Here is a 14923-nt window from a genome sequence, read left to right as displayed (position 1 = left end):
AGTAAAGAAGGCCATCGCAGTGCATGACGCAGTTGGTTTCAACAAGAGGATAGGCGCATAAAACGTTAAACTTCAACATATTGAGTTACGTTCGGTAAAGCGCGCTAGTGTTATCTTCTTCTTTTCTTTTGTAGCTTGACAAGCACACTACATGTGGCCCTCAGAAAGTGTCTGGGAACAGCGGGAACGTTATGCCTCCCTCTGTTGATGCCGTACCGCTGCATAGCTCCGGGCGAAAAGGACAGCGTCACATTCCCGGTCAACTACAACCCTGATAAAGCCCCTCAAGGTAACTTCCAGCAAAGTAAACTCTCTCCCTTATGGGTAACATGCTTCAGTTGAAAGCGACAGAAATAACCTCCTCAGTTTAGGGGACCATTTCAACTCGCATTTTGACAGGGCGATTTTTGATTCATAAGAACTTTTTCCAAGGGGGGTTAAGTATACCTAAAACTTCATTAAGGTGCGGATTCAAAGCATTATAATTTTTCCAATTGGAAAGAAGGCTATGAATCCGCTTTAGAGATTTGTTTTTAATTTTGCAGAGAGTTTTATTTTAATCTGCAAATCACTTTCCAGCCTAGAAAATCGGTGGGCACTAAGTACGTTTTTCGGATATAAGCGTTTAAAAACAAATTATAGTGGGTTTACCAGATTGTTCTTTTGTTGCCATGGTAATTAGGTTATGGGTTTCTGATGATAGACGTAGTATTACGTCACATTAATGAGGGTATTTTGTTATGCAATTATTAGTCGTTCATATGGTACCATGACATTGCCGTTACGTGAAACGGGTGCGTGGATCCAAAAAAGTACGGTTTGTTGAAAGTGTGGAATTAACTGGTTAAGCAGGCTTTATCCTCCTCGACCCCTGGTCACCGTGGACCGGCATCAATCGATCATCCTGTCAGCCATTCAGTCATTTACCCAACACTGAATCGGCCAGCCAGACAGCCAGTCGTCAAATGTATCTCTTCGAACTTACAGTAAAGTCTCTGTTACGAGCCTGAAGGCCCATTAAGGCGGCGCTTATCTCCGGTTTCAGTAGCATGAAGCGACTAGGAGTATTTATGCTCCCCCCTGGATGGGATGCTAGTCCATCGCAGGGTTACCCCCAGCATTACGCCGGTTACCCATTTATACACCTGGGTGGAGAGAAGCACCGTGAGAGTAAAGTGTCTTGCCCAAGAACACAACACAATGTCCCCGGCCAGGCCCCGAACCCGGACAACTCGATCCGGCGTCGAGCACACTAACCATGAGACCACCGCGCCTCGAACTTACAGTGGGCTTACTTTTCTTGCCACTTTTAGCCTCCAAGGTTGCTTTGTTCTGTGTTCGAGCGGATTTTAATGGTGACGAAGTGTGTCTCAGTTTTGGTGGTGACAACGGTGTCCGCAGTGTTTTGTTCAACGATAGCATTCAATATCCACTGGTTCAGGTAACTAACATACAACTTGAATTGCTAATGATCCCGTGACTAGAAGCGAACGCCTTCACTGTATTTGTGGAACGGCGTTTTTACAGACTGAGTTATTTTTAGATTAACATTCCCGTGAGGCCAGACCTTTCCAGCTTGAGTCTTGCATGAGAAAATTACGTGAGAAATTGTCACCCATGGCCTTGAGAATGGTCACTTGTGGAAGACAAATCTTATTTAGGAACTCGTCTAAAAATAGCTTGATCTAGTATTGGAGTTGTAGGCTGCTGGAAAACGTTATGCCTTAACTTTTGGTGGTAGTGCACTGTAAGTGCACTACACACTCTGTCACTATGTTTCTCGATTCCCTTTTATTTTCTTCAATCTTTCTGACAGATTATTACTTGTTTGTTTATTTTACAGGGTAACCGATCTGTGTATCTTCTAACACCGGACGCAGAAGCTTTAGACAACGCACTGATCGTGCAAACCCATTCTTTGAAAAATACTCGCCTTATAGTGTGCGTGGCTTATGTTACTGCGACAAGCGAAAGTTAACCTGTTTCACCTTGCAGGTTGTTTTTCTTGTTTTGGTTTTTGCAGAGAGGTTAGATGTCTTAGATTACTGCTCGAGAGTTCAGTACTTTTAACGCACTTTAAGTGCATCGTTTGAGTGGCCCGTCTGAGCCATGCGCGGAAGAGTTGAGCTTTGGGGATCTTGGTGAAAACTGCGAGTACTCGGTGCCTTTTCTACAGCCACGGCTTGACTTTTTAACAAGCGAAGCTCTTTCATTTACCGACAGTCCGTTTTCTTTTCTTTTCTTTTTTAACATTTTGTAATGTGACTTGAGAACACTGAACTCTTGTGCCGAGAACTCTCTTTCGCCCCAAGCAGTCAGTCAACTCCGGAGTGCGCGGCTCGAGCGGAAAAATCGCGAGACAATGATAGAAAGCTTTATTTGCAGGGCTCTATACCTTATAATAAGTGTAGAAACATAAACAAGAAAGACCCTGTGTGCCGCATTGAATTCTTACTCTAGGAACTTTTAACAAATTTTTAGGCATAAACAAATTATATCGAATTTAAGTCAAGCTTATCGAAAGCAAGTTATTATTCGGTGGGAGCGCGGAGTGTGTGACAAAGTAAATACTTCAATTCACTCATGCTGTGTTTGTTGGTCTGAAACTTGTGAAGTGTTTCAATAAATTAATCCTAGTAATGTTACCCGGTCAACGTGAGGGCATCGCATGCTACAGTTGACGAAGCGTGTGTAACGCAATTTTTAGTCTTAAATATTGACAAAGAAAACAACCTTCTAAAAGGACACCATTTCTGCAGTGCCTAATCCGTTCAAAACGAGGCTCTTGAACGTTTGCCGTGGAGACCTGGGCCATGCTTGGTCCAGCTCTCTCTCACTTTTGAGACGTTCGATATCTGTAGATAACAAGCAATTAAAGCAGTTTTCAATCGAGTGTCGTAAAACAAATACCAAAGTATTGATTACTTCGACCAATCACAGCAGGTACAAACAGCGCAATGAAGAAATCCAAGTTCGTAGCAATAGGGCTTTTGCAACAAACGATCACATGGTACAAAATCCGCCATGCTGGAGGGCAAGCTCATTATTATTCCCCAACTGGGACATTAAAACAAAGGCAAGTCAAGCTTGACTAGTTCAGGTCTCTTTGTTTTAATGTCCCAGTGGGGGAATAATAATGAGCTTGCCCTCCAGCATGGCGGATTTTGCACCATGTGATCACTTGTTGCAAAAGTCCTATTCCGTCTCACTTGCTCAAAGCGCGGAAAAAATCGCGCGTGCAAGTCCGGATTGGTTTGGTTTTCCTATTCATTAGTTCATAAACTGGCGCGAGATTTTTAAACCAATCACCAAAGGTAGCAATTACTTTCAACAATCATTTGAAAACTGCTTTAAGAAGGCAGCTAAAATACACGAAGTTTCTTCCATTTTTTACAAAAGGCAAATTTTATTCCCGGAAGTTTGCCGTAAATTCGTGATGCTAGATCTTTCTAATGTCAAGGTTCCTCGGTTTCTTTATTTAAGAATTCGCAACTAACACTGTTTCATAGCCATAGTTAAAACAATTTCTCAAGCAACTTCTAGCTGATCTTTGTGACTTTCAACATCAGACCTCGGACAAGGAAAATTTATACCAAGGTCATCATTACGTTACAACGTTCAGTAGATTAATATATGTTACCGAGTATTTGCTCGAAACTACGTGATGGAGCGCTGGTAGTCTTTGCGGATTTACGCAATCTGGCCTGATTTCTACTGGGTTTTCCGTTATTGTGCTTGCACTATGTACCTAATCCATTCCTCAAGCAACTTCTAACTGTTCCCCTAGACTGCTAACATCAGATCTCGGACGAGAACGTTGAGTCCAAGATCATCATTAATGCCTCAAGGCTCAGGAGATTATCGTTGCCAGTATTAAACACAAACTCTGTCCTCTAACGCCGAAAGTGGTCCAAGATTCACGCTATTTTGATCAATTAATTTTTTGCCAAACCAGGCAAAGTTATGACAAGCCAAAGAAACCTCACATCTTGATATTGAAAATTGTCTTAATGTAAAGTAGTTCACCTGTGCAATCCTTTAATTATTAAAAGAAACGAAATGTCACAAGTGGTGTCCTTACTGAAAGTGCTCGGAGGTATCCAAAGGTGGGCGAACACTCGCAATCTGCTTTAAGGCGCTGTTACACTGTGAAATGTTTCGTGCAACTTGTCTCGCAATGTTTTGGCGACATTGTGGCGGGACAAGTTGCACGAAACATTTCACATTTTAACAGCGCCTTTAGTTAAGGAGAACAATCTTACACAGATGAAGTTGTTGCCAAGGGTTTTTTCAGTTGCATTTTAGTAATCAATCTATATCTTTCCAGGATTTATTACTTCCTGGGTCCCGTTTCTCGAAAGTCCCGGAAACTCAGTTTCGTGTCCGTAAAGCTATTTTGAGAAATTAACTGAATGGAGTGTAATGTGAAGTGCTAGATTTCTATCCCATATGAACCATGTGAGCGTTAGCCCTACAGATGGAAATGGGCCCACACAAGGACAGAGAAATTGCCATCGGCTTGTTTGCAAGATGACAAAAAGCAAAATGATTGACTCGTCTAACGACTTAAAACCTCTCCGTTATCAAGATACAGAGAGCCTCTCGTTCGGAACAAGCCAGGGATCATTGCAACTGAATCCGTGAAAGTTCTTAGTTATTATTTTTCAGTGAGGCCACGTACGATATCGCACGTGCGCGTGATAGCGTTTTTTAACAATATTAGGGAACTTAGGACGTCGACGAAAACGTCACCTCAGAATATAACTTTGCTCCAGTGTTTCGCGATTATTCCATCTCGTTCACGTCGTATAATGCGGGCGAAGTATCCTAAACATAATTTTAGACTGAAAATAGAGAATACTGAAAAGATTCTCTGCTGCATGGTCACGCCGTCGTCAAAACCTAAAAATATGAGCTAAAATCCGTGCCGCACGTGAAGCACGATCATTAATGCTGTTTTAACCAATTATATCATTGTCGTGGACGTCGTCGTCCTAGAATCTAAAGCTGCCTAATATTAGAGAGCTTGAGCAAGCGACGTTTTTGAGCCACGGTTAGCAACCGGAAGTCAATATTTCGCATGGCGGGACAGCAGAGTCTCCCAGTTTTTAAACCAATCGTCTCTACCAGAGTAAAGATCCTAAGCAATATAAAATTGGTTGTGTGAAGAGAAATTAAAAGGGAAAACAAGTCACTTCCGGTAGCCGTCAGAGGATCAAAAACGGGCGTAACGTGCGTGATTGTTGGCGCGAGAGGCAAAAAGCGAGCGGCGAAGCCGCGAGGAGAATGGGGAGGGGTGCTCTGAAATCCCGACTGCCGGAAAACTTTGGTTCTTTGAATAGTTCAATCACTGAGCGGACGGAAATTTCTGATTGGCTGATAAGAAGAACACGTTGATCAAATGCTACTTGAGACTTCCATTCCTTGGGATTTCACTTCGCTCCTCCCCATTCTCCTTCTCGTTGTTTGCCTCTCGCGTCAACAATCCCCCCAGCTGCACAGGCTATCTCCAGCAACAACCAGTGATTAAGGTTGTTCTCCCTTGCCTATAAGCGTGGTGAAAACCGTAGAAAAAAGAGTTACCAATTCTGATCTAAACGGACATGCTAATATCGTGGCAGTCATTCAAGAACTTGAAAAAAACGAAAAAAATTTATCGGCCTAAGCACTGGCCTTGAGCTGCGCCAACAAGCGCCGGAAGACTTTAACGAATTCCTCAGGTGGTTGCGCGCCTGACAAATAGATGTTCTGTCCCCCTTTGACGTAGATAGTTATGTATGGCACTCCCCTGATGCCGTCCTCGCGAGCTTTCATAGCTTCACCTTGGACTCGTGACCTCACTTCTTTCATGTGCCTGTGGGAAAAAAAAGCAGTTTGTTGGATTTAGTTTTTGGCATGATAGCGAGAACCAAAAAGCCGAGGATCGAAGCCAAAAGGATGAGTCGGAAAACTAGGGCAGTTGAGGTTCACATTGCAACCAGTGGTCGGTTGCCACAACAGCTAACCGTTGGTTAAGAGCTATCAAAACCAACAAGTTTCTATGGTATTTCATGCTGGTTAGCGCTTATTAACCACGCTTCGGCAACCCGGGCCAGGTTGACAATCAGACCTAGTGAGGAGTTTAAGAAACGACGACGGCGACGGCGACGGCTACGACAAAAGAGGAAAAATAATCGTGTTGCACGTGAGGCACGCATTTTAATACAAATTCTTGCGGCGCTCTGCATAACGACGACGTGAAATCACAAAATTTGGGGTTTATGACGTCAAGGTGAGCATGTGAAACTTCCATTCTATATGTTTACTCTGAAACGCGTGCTCGTACCAATTTGTTTTTAGGGTAATTCGCCCACATTCTCATGTAAGACTTGTGATTGGCTGGAAAGGTCTGGTTTCGCGGGAAAATCAATCTAAAATACCTCGGTCTGTAAAAACGCCGTTCCACAATTGTAATGAAGTTGTACGCTTCTAATCATGGGCTTCTATGATTGGCTCATAAAAGCTAATATACCATATGATCGGGTCAAGTGTTGCCTAGCTGAAGATTTTGTGACAGGAAGCGAAATTTCTAGATCGTAACTTTCAGAATTTCTTCATTTTTTTTCCGTTCGCACGTATTGGATGTGCCGCGCTTGGTAAAAGCCAAGTAGTTGCTACGCACCTCGTTGGCAGTGTGGGAGGGAGGCAGTGTGGCCCAGTGGTTAGGGCGCTTGCCTTGAGATCCGGAGATCCCGGGTTCAAGACCGCTCTGACTATCGTTGAATTTTGATCCTGGTAGTCCCTGGTTCAACTTCCCAGCCGCACTTGTAAATAGCCAACTGGTTTGCCTCCGGCCAGTTGGGATTCTTAACAGTTGTTGTTGTTCTGTTCTGTCGTTTCGTTGTGTTTCATTGGCCCTGAAAAGCTCCTATGGGGAGCGGTCAATTAAGTATGTAGTGTATTATTGTATTGGCTATTTATCATGTAATACCCTATGAGAACGGATATTTCCTTTTCTCTTAGCTTGCGCGGCAAGATCGCAGCGCACTTTCAAGGCGGAATGGGCTTCAATGAAAGTTATTCGGGAAGTTATTCACGTTCTCGCGCACTCAATAGCAATTGTAACTCAGAGTCTAAATCATGTTTAAAACTGAGAATTCTTACTTCTGTGCAGCATCCCAATTGAGACCAATCTCCACAGCGATTTTGGCCAGATCGTCATCAGAGTCAATATTCGTCGCTTCTTCAAAGAAAGCGTGAAACAGTTGTTCAGCAAGTAGATTTTGTTTTCCTTCAGTTTTGGCATAGTCTAACATGCAGTGAGACTTTAATGTGTTGACTATCAGACGATTGGGATTGAACTGAATGCCCTGAAAAAGGAAACACAACAGTAATGTCAATCGTGATACCAACTAATATGGTGCCTACTTTTTGGTGGGACGATGACGTAAACTTTACATGGGTTATCGCAACGAATCAAATCGGCTCGTCGGTTTTTGAAGAGAGGCAGAAAGCGAGAGTTGTTAGAGACCTCGGCGCAGGAAAGAGAGAGATCTAACAGACTCAATAAACGTATTTCGCGAAGTATTAGGGAGCTGAACCCTTTTAAAGTCCAAGGGGGGCCCCATTTACGAGTGGAATTCTGGTGTTAGACAGAGTAATGGACGGAAACCAGAAGTGGATGGTGACTAAGGGATACTCAGGGGAGACCCGAGTGCTCAATTAGTTTAACGACCTCAAGTTCGCTTTTACGAGTCTCCTATGGCTCAGTGGCAGAGCACCCAAACTAGCAAGCGGAAGGTCGTAGGTCCGACTCCTTTAAAAGGAGAATTTGGATTTGTTTTCGAGTATCCCCCCGAGTAACCATTGAAAAAGTATTTCTTCACTTCAGTTAGCGGGGGCAACATTTGCCGTATTCTTCATAATATAGCGAATAACAAAAAAAAGTGTTTAGTCTTCTGGTATATATTCATTTCGTGGTCTGTGGCCAAGGGAAGTCGCTTCAATTCTGCCTCTTTCCACTCTTTCAACGTCAGGGGAGGACTGTCTAGAACAGCTTTAGGACTGTGCTATGATCCTACCACCTATGATAACGAGTGATGTAGCAGCTCTCTCTCGTAACGTATAATGTGATTGGCCTCGATACCCTAACCCAAAAACAAAAGACTAAACCATTGAAACAATGACTTAGACTTAAACAGTAGAAGCTGTTTACAATACCAAACAATAGCAGGTTAAGAGAGCTGCTAATGACTGCTTCTTTTCAGCTTGGGTATCGAGCCAATCAAATTATACGTTACGAGAACTGCTACACCACTGATTATAACAGCCACTAAGAAAAGAAATGACAATGCTACACTGATACTCACCACTTCTGCACCATCTCTTGAAAGCCGACTTGTCGGCTTCACAATGCTAGCTGCGGCGTCTGCTCCATACAAGTTTGACAGGTGTTGTACCAGAGGAACTGCCTTTGATAGTGTGGGATTGAGAAAGAATGGTTTCCATATCACTTCAAACGACAGCTCCTCTGTAAACGGCCCCATGGCTGCTTCCAGGCGACGTTTTACAACAAAACACCTGTGACAAGATAAGGTAGATTTTACTTAACTGACGTGACTTATTCGCCTAGTTAGAAAGGAAAATGGAGTATTTGAAAGATTAAATTGAAAAAAATAAACCAACCACCGTAGAGAATGTTGAAGCATTTGAATGTTTACGAAAGCGTAAGCAGTGCACAATTTCATTTCTGAAAGATTTGTATGGCTGAGCGAAGAGGTGCCCCAAGGACCTTTCCATTTTCTGGAAACGATTTTACAAATACAACGCTGGATCAACTGGACGAAATTATGCTTACCACTAAAGTAATGGGTTTCCAAATTGTGAAACCACACGGAGGTCTTCGAAAAGGAATTGGAAAAGGGAGAAATCTCAAAATGGCGAGGGAAACTCGTTTTTATCAATAGTAAAACAATCCTTAGGCCAGAATTAGATAAGACTTGGGAATTTTGAAGGCGTAAATGATCTGTACTTGTGACCTCTGCGCTGCATGTACTTTTGTAGCCTCAAAACCGAGCTCATAGTCTCAGTAGGTAATCGATACATTTCTTTCATTCATCATGAGTCTGCAACAAATTGCCCTGCTCCCACCCCCTGTGTGGCTTCATAGCTCAGTTGGTAGAGCATTGCACCTGCATTGCAGAGGTCATGGGTTTGAATCCCGTTGAGGCCACTCGAATTTTTCAGGTGTCTACAAAGAGACAATTCCTTAAATTATCCAGTTAAGTGCAGGCGTTACTTCTGCATTTCGTGGCCACTTTGTTTGATTTCCTTGAATAAGTGCCTGCCGGTTTGATTTAAAAACCTAGTGGTGGTTGACATCATAACAAGGCGGTAAAATTGTTTATGCTTTACTGTCCCTTAACCACCCCCCCTCCCTGCCACTCTCCCACCTCCACTGAGCTCTACTCATTCGAATAGACCCTTCTCCAAAATGACGCCGACCGAGGGAGGTCTGGAAACTGGGGGTATAGAGTATTTGCAACATGGCAGAAAGCGTGCAAGACGAAATGCAACAGAACGCGAATTTCATTACAGAAATTTTGGATTGCGCGAGCAAGTGGCTCGAAAACAAAAAGGGCAAGAGAAAAGGGGACAAGTACTACCTGGAAACTTACCTTGAGGACGTTAAATTATTGTTTTCAGCTGATTGTTGCGTCGTAAAAGCAAAATGTTATCGCTCGATGAGGAAGACGGAAGCTCCTCACTCTCTAAGAATTGTATTTGATAGCGGAGAAGTTGGCACACAGTCTGCCACTCAGTGTTCATGTAAAGCCGGAACAGGAAAATGCCAGCACTTAGCGGCATTATTTACCCATGTAATGGCAAAACTGCGCGATGATGACTCGCCAACTTCGCATCTACAGCAGTGGCATTGACCTCGAGGCCCTTCACTGGAACCACAGAGATGGTTTGAATCCGAGTTTGTAAAACCACGCATCGATCGCACACCTCGCGAAATGGCACCAAAGACTGTACAAGAGTATTTATATGATCCAAGACCCGTCGAGCAACGAATTATTACAGAGACAGATATTAAAAAACTTGGAGAGAATATCTCCGTTAACAACCCTACCACTTATGCTTCTTGGCTCCAATACTCGAATTCAGCAAACTACCAGTCTCTTCCATGGGGAAATTTCTTAGAGGGAAGTCCATTAGCAAATCAGTTAAGAGATGTCTATCCCCGTAGCGTAGTAGAGACTATTTATAGTGAAGACCTAGAGGCAGTGTTTGACTTCCCTTCCAGATGAAGAGAAAGCGTTTCTAGCAAACATTATTTTATCTCCAGAAAAGGCCATCGATATCGAAAAAAACACGAGAAGTCAGTCGAGCTGCTCTGCTTGGTGTCAAGAGCGGGCATTCAGAATCACTGCCTCAAGATTTGGAGATGTTTCTAGAAAAGCCCCAATTAATGACAAATTCTTACATAGTCTATTTGCACTAACAAAGGTGCAGACTCAGGCCATGAAATATGGATTAGATATGGAACCAACAGTTGTAAAAGAGTTTAAGGAGTTGACAGGACCTCAAGTAGAAGTTTTCAAATGTGGCTTGCTGGTTCATCCTGATATTTACTGGATGGGATGCTCACCCGATGGAATTATTTATGATCCTAATGAAAATCCATCTGTTGGTATTCTGGAAATTAAGAGTCTTTTTTCATTGAGGGGAAAGTCCATTGATGAATGCTTAAACCTGAGGAGAGACCTTTGTATTTATAGAGACGAAAGTGGTGCTATAAGACTCAAACGTAACCACAAGTTTTTCTTTCAACTTCAAGGACTAATGGGGATTTCTGGGTTGTTATGGAGCAAAATATGTATCCATTCAAAAGAGGGGTCACAAAATCTGTTTGTAGAAAAAATTGAGTTTGATTCTGGAGTCTTTCAAAACCTTGCTTCAAAAGTTCATAAACTATATTTTTCTCACTGTTTGCCTTACCTATTAAGGAAGTAAACAGACAAAGCACAGAAGACGAAAAACACAGCAGAAAAACTTGACTACAATGTGCAGTCATGTTATTGTAAAACTGTAAGGAAAAATGAACATGTGCATCTCTTAACAATGACAATATTGGTGTTACTACACACAAAACCGTGGTATTTCAGATTTCCATTTTATAATAATAATAATAATAATAACAATAATAATAATAATAATAATAATAATAATAATAATAATAAACGGTTAACATTTTACTCATTAAAAGCATGATCAATCTTCTACACTTTCTTGGTTGATAATTGGGGCCTGAAATAGCAGTAACATACCACACACTGTCCAAATCTGATTTAAAAGCCCTGAAAGGGACAAGGGCACAACGTTGGAAATGATTTTATACATCTTGATTCTACTAATGGCCCTTTCTACATGGATGCGGACACTAGCTATTGATTGTGTATTTTCAACTTCTCCTCCATCAAATTGACCTTTATCAGAAAGAAATGGAGGAATATTTAAAGTTACTCCAATTGGCTCCAGTAAATCCTTGATGTTAAATCCTTTGTCTGCCATGCACTCATCTCCTTCTTCCAGCAGCTCAAGGATACCACTTTGTTTTGTTATGTCTTTATCTGAAATGCTACCTGTGTAAAGATCAGAAATAAAGGTTGGGGCTCCTGAGGGTGCAATTCCTAGTAATCCCTTGGCAGTTGTCGTGTTTTTGTAAGAAGAAAAACACTGGCTTTGAGTCCTCAAGGATGATGGCTTGCAGATTTTGATTTCTGTACAGTCAAGAATGCATCTCGTAGCTGAGTACTTTTCTTTGAAGGAAACTGGCATAGTTTCCCAGATCAAATCCTTGCTTTGCCAGATGGGAAGAGATCCCAATTCAAAGTAAAGTAAGTTAATCCAAGAATGGAACACTCTGGAAACTGTTGACCTAGATACTTTGAAAAGATATGCTAGATGTTCCTCTGGGAAGGCATGTCTCAATCTCACAAGAGTTAAAAAATACTCGTCAAGCATCGACAGGCTGCGAGGTCTCCCTTGTCGCAGCAGTTGTTGATGATTTTCATCCACCTTGATATCCGACCTCCAGTATTTAAGATCCTTACACCTATCTTCAATGAAGTTAAACAATTGTAAAAACACATTCCAGTTAACAATACCTGTGTAAAATCGAATTAATTTGTCTTGGTTGCGAAAGTTTTCAGCAGAAAAACACACGTGTTTATTCCCCATGGAGGAACTGGCAACCTCCTGCTCTCGGTCTTGCTTCTCCTTTTCCAAATGCTCGACGTTTTCAGTAAGGTCTTTCAATTGCGCATTTTTGTTTTGAAGATCAGTTTCCAGTTTGTCGATGACGGTACGTTTTCTTTCGCAGCGTTGACAATTTTCTCGGCGCCGTTTCTTACGTGGTACCTCCAAAGTTCCACCTTTGCGCTTGCCTTTGCTTGCTAAAGTACTCCGAGGTAGCTTTGTGGTAGTCCACTGAAACACTGACGGCACAGCACCTTTTTTCAAGACAGTCCTTTTTCCTTTCCCATCTTCGCTTATGGTGTAATCCTCCTCGCGAAAATGCCTCGAGCAGACCCGTGTATTGCTAGTAACAGTAAAATATTCTCCTTCGTCTCGGCGAATTTTGCTAATCCACAGCTCTTTTTGCTCTTTTTTCTTAGCAAAACGATGAAATCGAAGGTTTTTGTTCTTCTTCGAGGAAGTATTGCAAAAGGGGACACAACAATTATGCGGCATTTTTGGTTGTTCAAGGTCTCGGCACGCACACAGCAAAACAATCTATACCCCCAGTTTCCAGACCTCCCTCGATCGGCGCCATTTTGGAGAAGGGTCTATTCTCCCATAGCAGTTTGCATTCGATTGACATTGCTTCCTCCCCAGCCCTTCCCGGTTGAGTGCATCGGAATCGAGTTTTCCATAGCAAATCGAGTTCCTTTGGATTTTGAACTGTGTGTTCCATTACAAATATTGCTGGTTAATGATACTCAGTGCGCACGCGAGAAGGATGATAAGCTACTTGCTTGAATTGGCAACGGCAGAAAGGACAACGACAGGATTCAAATCTACGATCTCTGTAACACTGGAGGCTCTACCATTGAGCTCACTTATGTCCAGTTGAGCTACAAGACTTCTTGGGGACCTTTCTCGCTTATCTAGGTTCTTATAGACAACGTGCCCCACTCCACAACGCCGCCCCCGGTGTTATGCATCTCAAGTTGGAAATACAACACCGGTGTTAATTAATTAATGGTCTACTGTGGGTGATAATGGCATGAGAAGGATAATATGCTAGTACTTGGCAAATGTGTATGCGAATGTGAATTTGACCCATGTTAAATTTCTGGGGGAATAGTTGGCCCTGGCCACTTGAAATGCTATTTTAGGGTAAAACCTCTACCTATTCATTATCTATGATTACTTCTGGAGTGCTGAAATCGAAAATGAACTAGTAGCTTATTGCGTTTTAATTACACGATATGCAAACCTTGTGACAGGCTAAGGTCGTTTAATTAAGGATTTAGATGGATAAAGTCAATGCGCCTATTTTGCATGCAAATAAGAGGCCAACACGCTGCGTCGTTTTAATATCGTCTGGAGGTATTGTTTGAAGACTGAGAAAAAAAATGTGCAAATTAAAAATTTGCTATTTTATCATTATGGTTAGAACAACAGATTCTTTCCCTTCAGTCATGAAAACACTAATTTCAGTAAGCACTCAATTCAAGTTGAAATTTGCTGAGTTCGCTGATGCAGTAATAACATCGAACTCGAAATGCGTGGGATGGAAATTGAACCTAAAAGGGAGAAACGCGCCGGGGGGCGAAGATTTGTTTTTCCATTGCCTTAAGCGGTTGCACTCACCCAGAAGCATAAGCATGCTAGGCTAGCGATTTCATCAAGTCAGTTAAATACATTTAGACAAGCCAACATTTGGCAAAGAAGCTTGATGTCGCAAAAACCGTCGGTCGTTGGGCGTAAAAAGAAAGAATGGCTCAACTTTGAGTGCTTCGAAAGACTTGTCCGGCCACACGGGCTCGATTTGCACACACAATCGTGTCTTGCATGCGAGTACAGCACTCACCATGGTCAGCTAGTGTCGGAGACGATCTCTATGAATACCAATGGTTTTTCGTTGTTCATGGTGGCCGAGGCTCGCTGAAAATTCTCCCACCAATCTATCGAAGCTTTACGTATTGTTGACCGCTTCGCGGGGTGCTGAAATTATTAAATTAAAAATGCAATATGTATTTTATGAGTCGCAATAAAACAGCTTGCGTAAGTCCCTTCATGTACGAAAGGTGCGAAATATACCTTCCTGAAACCAGCAATACCCGAGTTAATGAACTATTGAGAAACTGACAATAACTTTATAATGAAAGACGTTCGACTGTTTCGGAGAATTCCCCCGAGGCCTTCTGAAATGCAAGACAAACTGGAAGAAAGTTACCCGACAAGTAGGTCGGACTATCCAGGAGATCCTGCTGGATAACGTTGTGGCGTTACGAGTAACTGACACTGTGTTAACTAGATTCCAGGCCCCGGGACAGAAAAAAATTTAAAGCGCCCCTTTGACCAAAAAATCAATTCTTATTTTTCTTTGGCTTTCAAAATTATGTTAACTAAAAACACTAAGCAACCAAAGTTTTAAGCCTTAATTTCAAAAAAACACCTGTTTATTTTAACGGGAATTTTCCTATTTAATGGTCCGCCATTACTAACTTAAGTTCTTGAGAGACCTTGTTCAAAGCGGAAATGACGTCAAACGCTCGCTATTTTAAAGGCAATGCGTAAGCATAATTTACGCCGCAGAATTAATATGCAGCACAGGAGTTGTGAGCTACTCACGTTTTGCATTTATAATAAGCTGCATTCACAAGCTGAAAGTCTTTGACGTCACTTTTCCCTGGATCCAACCCTCTGG

General features: G+C 42.3%; 3 protein-coding genes and 1 non-coding gene across 4 annotated transcripts in view; 2 read left to right on the top strand and 2 right to left on the bottom strand.

The window, feature by feature from the left end:
* Positions 1 to 4068, top strand: part of LOC137996880 (M-phase phosphoprotein 8-like) — a 25081-nt gene extending 21013 nt beyond the window's left edge. The window contains exons 10-12 of the mRNA XM_068842513.1: positions 135 to 289; positions 1314 to 1441; positions 1844 to 4068. Of these exons, the coding sequence (XP_068698614.1) occupies positions 135 to 289; positions 1314 to 1441; positions 1844 to 1978 (418 nt within the window). The 3' untranslated portion in view covers positions 1979 to 4068. The remainder of the gene's footprint in view (positions 1 to 134; positions 290 to 1313; positions 1442 to 1843) is intronic.
* A 1454-nt stretch (positions 4069 to 5522) lies between these two features.
* On the bottom strand, positions 5523 to 14220 carry LOC137996883 (uncharacterized). Its single transcript, XM_068842515.1, has 4 exons — positions 14084 to 14220; positions 8349 to 8559; positions 7144 to 7349; positions 5523 to 5854 (listed from the first exon to the last, which is right to left on the bottom strand). The coding sequence occupies exons 2-4, from the start codon at positions 8523 to 8525 to the stop codon at positions 5662 to 5664; spliced, it is 576 nt and encodes a 191-aa protein (XP_068698616.1). The 5' UTR covers positions 8526 to 8559; positions 14084 to 14220; the 3' UTR covers positions 5523 to 5661.
* Trnaa-ugc (transfer RNA alanine (anticodon UGC)) lies at positions 9139 to 9211 on the top strand. Its single transcript has one exon. It is a non-coding gene; the product is annotated as a tRNA-Ala (tRNA).
* Positions 11257 to 12738, bottom strand: LOC137995291 (uncharacterized). The gene has a single exon (XM_068840862.1). It carries the CDS (start codon positions 12736 to 12738, stop codon positions 11257 to 11259), a length of 1482 nt encoding a protein of 493 aa, XP_068696963.1.
* Positions 14221 to 14923: the final 703 nt, after the last annotated feature.

This window comes from Montipora foliosa, chromosome 3, assembly GCF_036669935.1.
Source record: "Montipora foliosa isolate CH-2021 chromosome 3, ASM3666993v2, whole genome shotgun sequence".
NCBI classification, from domain to species: Eukaryota; Metazoa; Cnidaria; class Anthozoa; order Scleractinia; family Acroporidae; genus Montipora; species Montipora foliosa.
The sequence above is the reverse complement of the archived record's forward strand: the minus strand, read 5'-3'. Positions and strand labels throughout refer to the sequence as shown.

Coding starts and splice junctions, on each gene's coding strand:
- LOC137996883 (XM_068842515.1), bottom strand. CDS start 8,525: ATGGGGCCGTTTACAGAGGAGCTGTCGTTTGAAGTGATATGGAAACCA. Junction 7,350..8,348: donor CAAGAGATGGTGCAGAAGTG/GTGAGTATCAGT, acceptor TTCCTTTTTCAG/GGCATTCAGTTCAATCCCAA. Junction 5,855..7,143: donor AATTGGGATGCTGCACAGAA/GTAAGAATTCTC, acceptor TTTTTCCCACAG/GCACATGAAAGAAGTGAGGT.
- LOC137995291 (XM_068840862.1), bottom strand. CDS start 12,738: ATGCCGCATAATTGTTGTGTCCCCTTTTGCAATACTTCCTCGAAGAAG.